The sequence below is a fragment of the Macrobrachium rosenbergii genome, chromosome 30 (assembly GCF_040412425.1).
Source record: "Macrobrachium rosenbergii isolate ZJJX-2024 chromosome 30, ASM4041242v1, whole genome shotgun sequence".
NCBI lineage: Eukaryota > Metazoa > Arthropoda > Malacostraca > Decapoda > Palaemonidae > Macrobrachium > Macrobrachium rosenbergii.
In genome coordinates this window covers 1806001-1813500 of record NC_089770.1, presented here as the reverse complement: position 1 = coordinate 1813500, position 7500 = coordinate 1806001, and the positions used below count along the sequence as shown (strand labels likewise).

Below are 7500 nucleotides of genomic sequence, written 5' to 3'. Positions count from 1 at the left end.
GACAGATTTTGAATGGCACCTTATGAATGAAAGATTCTGAATGGCACCTTATAAATGTGAATAAAAAATTAGCTCAGAGTTGAAGTTTTAATCTTAACCATCTCTCTTCTTCTTCCAGGTTAGGAGCGGTCATGATGGCGCTCATCGTCGGAGCCACGGCTAGTCTGGACATGGTCAAAATCCGGCAGGAGGGAGGCCGGATCATCACTTCCTCCACCCTGGCGTGGCTGGAGGGCCACCCAAGAGGGCACCCTCACGCCGTCCTCGTGAACGAAGACGACCCAACGACAGTCTGGTGCCGAGCTCAGAAGCACTCCCACTGGATGGCTGGTTCAATGCGCAACGGAGTCTGCACTGTCCCTTACTTCAACAATCCGCTGAGGGCCGAAGACAAGTTCGAAATCTTGATATCCGTGAATGGGTCGGCAAAAGTGAGGTACATGGAGTGGGACAGATACCTAGCGCCGCCCCACAACGCCGTTGCGGCCCAGCCGAAACTGTTTCTGGCGGTGCGCATGGCCGAGAAGGGAGTTCCGGAGGCTGGGTTCTTGTCGCCCATGGAGAGGAGAGTCCACCTGGTGTCTAGGGATGTTGTGGAAGTGGTTGACAAGGCATTGGTGCTGGTTGAAGATCAACCAGTCAGGTATGACCTCAGGGGAGTCAATTTGGATGCCAGTCGGACCTCGTTAGATCACGAGGACAAAGTTCTGGCTTCTGCCAAGCTTCTGAATCCTGGTCCATCACGGCAGCACGTGGTTGAAGCCAGAGATGTTGTAGTTGCACACCTCTCCTACTGGGGACAGGTCAAAGGCACATACACTGGTCTTCCAGCACACGTGGTATCCCCTCCTCCTGACAACGACGAGCGAGATATCTACTGGGGAATTCAAAACGAATTCGACAGCGCACACAGAGAGTTGCTCGAATACAGCCTTCCTCCTGGAACAGGAGTCAACGTAAAAATGATCGGAACGATTCGCAAAACAGAGGCACCGTACTACGCATCACTGACAGCCGTTTACGAAGACGGGGATCAGACCTCAAGAGTTATCGAGGGCTTGCACATGGATCGAAGACTCATCTTACTCCGTGCGGAGTATTCCAAGCCTTACTTCATTCACAACAACACAGAGCTCGACATCGCAGAACAATCTACAATTCTGTACAAGTCTACTACAACAACTACAACCACGACCACTTCTACCACAACTACTACCACACCCGAGCCACCAAAGATATCCATGGTAGGGCCCGAAAAGCCAAAGAGTGACTCGTTAAGTACAACATCAGAACAAGAATTGGTAGTGACCCTTAACAATGCTGGGTTAACTAAAGCCCCAGTGAGCCTTGTTTTCTTACCATCACTATTAGCTGCAATAATTCTCTGGTGTTTGTCAACTAGGAGCCCTTGAAACAAGTGATTTGTCTACTACTCTAAGCAAACCATATTTGGATACTTATGTTCTGAGGTGAAAATGATAGGCTGCTGGGCTGAAACAACAAGAAAACTAGTAATGTGATAATTTCAATAGAGATAAATGTGTACTCAGGATCTTTGAAGCTGGAAATATCTCGAAGAAACATATCAGGAAATGATACCTTAGGTTATTTACCTAAATTAATGTAAACTCAGAGGACCAACAAGTGATAATCCTAAGTGTTTCATTCATGTATTGGGGTAGTAATCAGAAAGTCGTTTCCTGCATGCTGCTTGAAGTGCATAGCACAAACAAAAAGCAATATATACTGTAACTATCAACAATTAATTTGATCCTCTACAAGCCTTAGTGTGGCTTACTATAAATTTTCTCCAGTTTTGGCAATCAAATCCACACCATGTAGTCAACATTCTGGTCAGAAAAACGTGAATGTATCTCAAGTGAACAAAATTTGATTTTCTCCCTGGAAGGGCAGTTTACTTATTTCTGGCGACCACAATTCTGTGTATAGAAAAGGGTCTCCTCGACAGTCTTTCAGCGTTGCCAGCAGCTACGCGGTGAAAGACCCAGTCCTTCAGTTTAGAAACTTGCTTATCTACTTCTTTCAAAATACAGGCTTTCTTGTGTGAAATGATAAATTATTTTGTGGGCCATTTTCTCAGGATATCAACACCAGAAGAGACGATGGAAATATGTCTATAAAAAGGTCTATCACAAGCCTGACTCTATCTGTCATCCATCTCTTGGGTAACTGCTTCTGCTTTCCACCGCGTAGTGGGCGTGGAAGTTCAGTCTGGATTCTTGTTAATCTGGCCTCTCTCCTAATAGGAGTCAAAGTGGTAAAAATCCATATTTGTCGGAGTAAACAAATAGTAATACTTAGAGTGAGCTCACAACGGCATGAATGAGTGGATCTAAATGTTTTCTTTCACAATTACAATGAAAGTGCGACTGGGGTAGTGTGCAAGAGTGTATATATACTAAGTGTATAAGTTTTATTGTACATTGCAGATAATTATCTATCGAAAAAAAAGGCTTTTTCTCTCTGATCACCAGAGTGCTGGTCTCTCTACTATATATTGCAAGCGTGTTATTTATTTCTCCAGATTACCTTTTTTCTTATCATCACAAACCTCCAGAACCTTAACGTTACAAATAACCCAACACTAACACAAAAATTCTGTAGGCTATGAACCGAACTCAAGCACATACAAAACGACACTAGACACACATTTTCCAAGGTGATTTGATCTCAAGAAATACAACTGATGCTAAAACAACCACGTTCTGAGGTGATTCGATCTCAGGAATCACACCAACATTGGAAGTACACAGATGTCCTAGGTGGTGAGTTGACTTACAAAATACTTAACACACTAACGAGCAGATTACTAATGCTTCCAAATACCCACGCTGACCAGGAACACTACGTTGAGTTTGCTTAGGGTCTCACAATAGTGCTAAAAAAACAGATGATGTCTGGTCTTTTATGCTTTTAGTTTTATTTACTGATATAACAACAATGCACAAGACACCTGTGGGTGGAGATGGCAAGCACATACCTTTGTCTATTTTGGCTTTGCAATATGCTGATACTGTAAGCTTGAACGTTACCGCGCGAGGAAAACGTTCTGGTGAGGGACACGTTTTTTTTCTTGATATTGAAGAAGTGTTGGAAATGTTAATAATGATAAGATAGTGCGTTCAGTTACACGTAAAGAGTGTCAATGATCTGTTAGTTGTGGGAATGATCTGTTAGTTTGTGGGTATCAGTCCAAAGGAGTTGATCAGTGGCAAAATCAGGGAAAATATCTTTTACACTGTATGAAGGGAAAATTGAGGTGGATTTAGTAGTCGTTATTCAACAATCATTATGATTCCTACAGATACAACCAATGAGTCTGGAGGATTCCTTACAAGCCCCATGCAGCCTGCCATTAAGAAGTCAGGCACACTGTTGACCTGCAGGTTGTCACGGCATGATAACAAAACCTTCAGACTCAATGGCCATGGCTATACTATTACAACTGTTATCGCTATCATTATTGTTACTATGTTTAGAATATTTGACAAACTAGTTAGAAATGTTAGACTCAACACTCTTGGTTAACAATAATGATAATACTAATAATATTGTTCTTTTTATGAATTGGTTTACAGTCACTTTTATTTTCAGCAAATCCAATTGTTAACTGAACGCACTCTATGGTGTAAGGGTTCTAATTGGCTTAATGATCTGATGGCTACTGACAGTGACGAGTCAGTCAGTCAGTTGCCTGTGCTTTTGTGCGTGTCATGCATAGAAAGGGGAAGAATGCTACAAGCTGACCGGATGACGTCACAGCTTACCAAGTGACGTCACAGTCGCCTAAAAATGGATTTGTGGGGAGATGACGTCACAGCTTACCACATGGCGTCACTGGTTACCAAGTGACGTCACAGCTTACCAGATGGCATCACTGCTTACCAAGTGACGTCACAGTCGCCTAAAAATGGGATTTGTCGGGAATCACTGATTACTGAACAAGGTCACCAGAGGTCACTGTTGTCAAGTGGGTTTTGTGGGGAATCGCTGGTTACCGAACGAGGTCATCCGGGGTCACTGTTATTGTCAAATGGGATTTGTGGGGAATCATTGGTTACTGAACTAGGTCATCCGAGGTCACTGTTATTGTCAAACGGGATTTGTGGGGATTCATTGGTTACTGAACGAGGTCAGCCGGGGTCACTGTTATTGTCATTTTCAGGTCATGTGTTTGTCGTGTTATTGGTAATGAGAGTATAACGAAGGCGATGGAAAGCTATATATATATACTTTTAACTCTAGGTGGAAGAATTTGTACCTGTCCGTGTAATAATAATAATAATAATAATAATAAAAATGTCAAACAACACGTTTTGTTTCTTTATTTCTCCTCTGTGATACCTTTGAAGCATTATTATTATAAATATCATTATTACTGAAACAAACTAAAGACTAACTACAGAATGTTTCACAGCTTTCACAGCAGGAGAAAGAATCCTTTACAACTTTTCCTTTTTGCTTTGCGAATAATTTGCATATGTTAAACGTTACACATTAATGATTTTCAATAAATCTTTAGCTTTCAGGAATGCTCTTCCAATTTTTAGAAGATATAAGGATGGAAGGAGGCTCATCCAAACACTGAGGATTCTAACTGATAAGTTATTTTTATACAATAATTAAAATATGAAAATATCCATATCATAATTAAACCAACAGAGAGAGCTGAACTGAACTGAACACAGAATTTAGGCCAAAGGCCAAGCACTGGGACCTATGAGGTCATTCAGCGCTGAAACGGAAATGGGCAGTAAAAAGTTTGAAAGGTGTAACAGGAGGAAAACCTCGCAGCTGCACTATGAATCAATTGCTAGGAGAGGGTGGAAAGTAAGATGAAAGAAAGAGAATATGAATGGAGGTGCAGTAAAAGCAACGAAAGGGGTTGCAGCTAGGGGTCGAAGGCACGCTGCAAAGAACCTTAAGTAATGCCTACAGTGCACCGTATGAGGTGCACTGACGGCACTAACCCGCTACGGGACACAACTATATGGCACCATATTGACAAAGGTAAATTCCACTTTTTTCCCAGCTAAAGGTCTACAACGATAAATGATAAATTACATGTTTCCTCCTAAGACAAACTGATGGTTTGCAGCTAAGGAAAATTACAACTTTTCTTCAGCAAAGCTAAATTTCAGCTTTAAGTACTAAGGCAAACTATTTCTTTTACAGGTAAGGTCAATAACAACTTTCTGCTAAGGTAAATTAACAATTTGAAGCTAAGGAAAATTACAAGTTTTCTTCAGCTAAAGTAAACTAAAGCTTTTGTGCTAAGGTCAATTAATTTTCCTTAAGCTAAGGTAAACTGACTAACAGGTAACTGGACACATTTTTTGAATGGCTCTTCTAAAGATAAGTGGGTCAAACTTACAAGAACACAGTCTGAGAACTTCTAAATAACAAATCACACTTCAAGATGCGTTTCAATAACTGTCTAACCACGTACATTTTGTGAAACACTGTTTAAGGCAGTTATTCTTGAGTAAACTGCTAATCTTGCACACTTACACTGCTCTAGAGAACTCTATAGTGCTCTGGAATAACTCTACACTGCTCTGGAGTACCTCGACGCTGCTCTGGAGTAACTATAACACTGCTCTGGAGTTAAATTGACACTGCTCTGGAGTAACTCCTACACTGTTCTGGAATAACTTTACACTATTCTGGAGTAACTCTTACACTGCTCTGGAGTAACTCTACACTGTTCTGGAGTACCTTGACACTGCCTGGAGTACCTCAACACTGCTCTGGAGTAACTATAACACTGGTCTGGAGTAACTCTTTCACTGGTCTGGAGTAACTCTTACACTGGTCTGGAGTAACTCTTACACTGTTCTGGAATAACTCCACACTGCTCTGGAATAACTCCACACTGCTCTGGAGTAACTCTTACACTGTTCTGGAATAACTCTACACTGCTCTGGGGAACTCTACACTGCACTAGAGTAACTTCGACACAGTTCTGGAGTAACTCGGCACTGTTCTGGAGTAACTCTGCCACAGAGTGACCAGTGTGCTCTGAAGTGACCAACATGTAACGCCACTTTAGTGACCAGCTAACCGGACACCATTTTCAAAAACACCGTCCTGGAGATAACTGGACCAGCCTTGAATGTTCAAACACTGGTCAACAGTTACCAATTAAATTATCACACTTTATAGATGGATAATTGGACTACCCTTAAACTTTCTAACACTGGTCAACATTTACCAGTTAAATTATCACACTTCACAGATGTTTTGCTCCAGAGATCCGTGGTCACAATTAAAAAAAAAAAATTCTTTTTATCAATAACACTTTACACCCTACACAGGAGTACCCAGTTACACAGAGTACACAGGAGTACCCAGCTACACAGAATACACTACGACACACTATTTTATTGACCAGCTCATCAGATCACTCTCTGACACTTCAACAGAGAGACCTGTAAATCATTCGTGAAATGAACTGGTGAGGTACACGAAGAGTTGACTGATACTATTTTGTGAAATCACACATACAAATGACTTGTAAATTTTGGGCAATTCTTACAAATTAAATAAACAAATATATAAATATATAACACACACAAGGAACGAGAAACTATTAAAAAAATGTACAATGCCAGGCAGTTTATAGTAACGATCTGTTATGTAATGAAAAATTATGCACAATGCAGGTACAATTATTGTAAAAATTAAACAAAAATAAAAAAATAAAATACAGAAAGTATCTCTGTAAAACGAATAATATACGGAAACTAACATCGATAAAAAAAAAGAGAAAAAGGCAACAATAAACAAATATATTAATACAAAATTTGTCACTGTAAAAACCAAAATAAATTCAGAAGCTAAAACTTAAAAACACAGAATATGCAGGCACAGTCGCCATGTTGGCAGAAACAGAGGTGACAACATTAACGAGAGAGAGAGAGAGAGAGAGAGAGAGAGAGAGAGAGAGAGAGAGAGAGAGAGAGAGAGAGAGAGAGAGAGAGGAGGGTGTAAAGTACTTCCATGTGACACCTCGAGTCTCGGGGGGATTCTGAGCAAAAATATGTTGTTGACCTAACACTTGGTCGATTTCTCCAAGGTATCGTTCTTGGAGTGAATGTTTCTCTATTGCTCAAAGCAGTTATTCAAGTCACAGATATATACAATTTATAATGATATATATATATATATATATATATATATATATATATATATATATATATATATATATATATATATAATTTAATTACCACATTCAATGTACAATTTCTATTTTGGAACAGAAATCATTGAGATTAAATCAAAATCTAATTAATAATCAGATTAGAAATGCAGCCATTAAGTAAAGGGTATTCAACAAGCTGACGATGAGTCTCTTAGGTGAATGTGTAAGTCACAATAAACTCCAAAAAAATAAGTAAAATGAATAAAATCAAAGAATAAAAGAAAACAGGAAAAAGACAAAAAAGGTAAAAAGATAAATAAGCTAAAAAGGGGAAA

General features: G+C 39.9%; 2 protein-coding genes across 2 annotated transcripts in view; one reads left to right on the top strand and one right to left on the bottom strand.

The window, feature by feature from the left end:
* LOC136854923 (protein unzipped-like) overlaps positions 1-4333 on the top strand; it is a 113952-nt gene extending 109619 nt beyond the window's left edge. The window contains exon 2 of the mRNA XM_067131458.1: positions 119-4333. Coding sequence (XP_066987559.1) covers positions 119-1412 — 1294 coding nt within the window. The 3' untranslated portion in view covers positions 1413-4333. The remainder of the gene's footprint in view (positions 1-118) is intronic.
* Miga (mitoguardin) overlaps positions 1-7500 on the bottom strand; it is a 395312-nt gene that overhangs the window by 287394 nt on the left and 100418 nt on the right. The gene's annotated exons all lie outside the window — the stretch shown is intronic.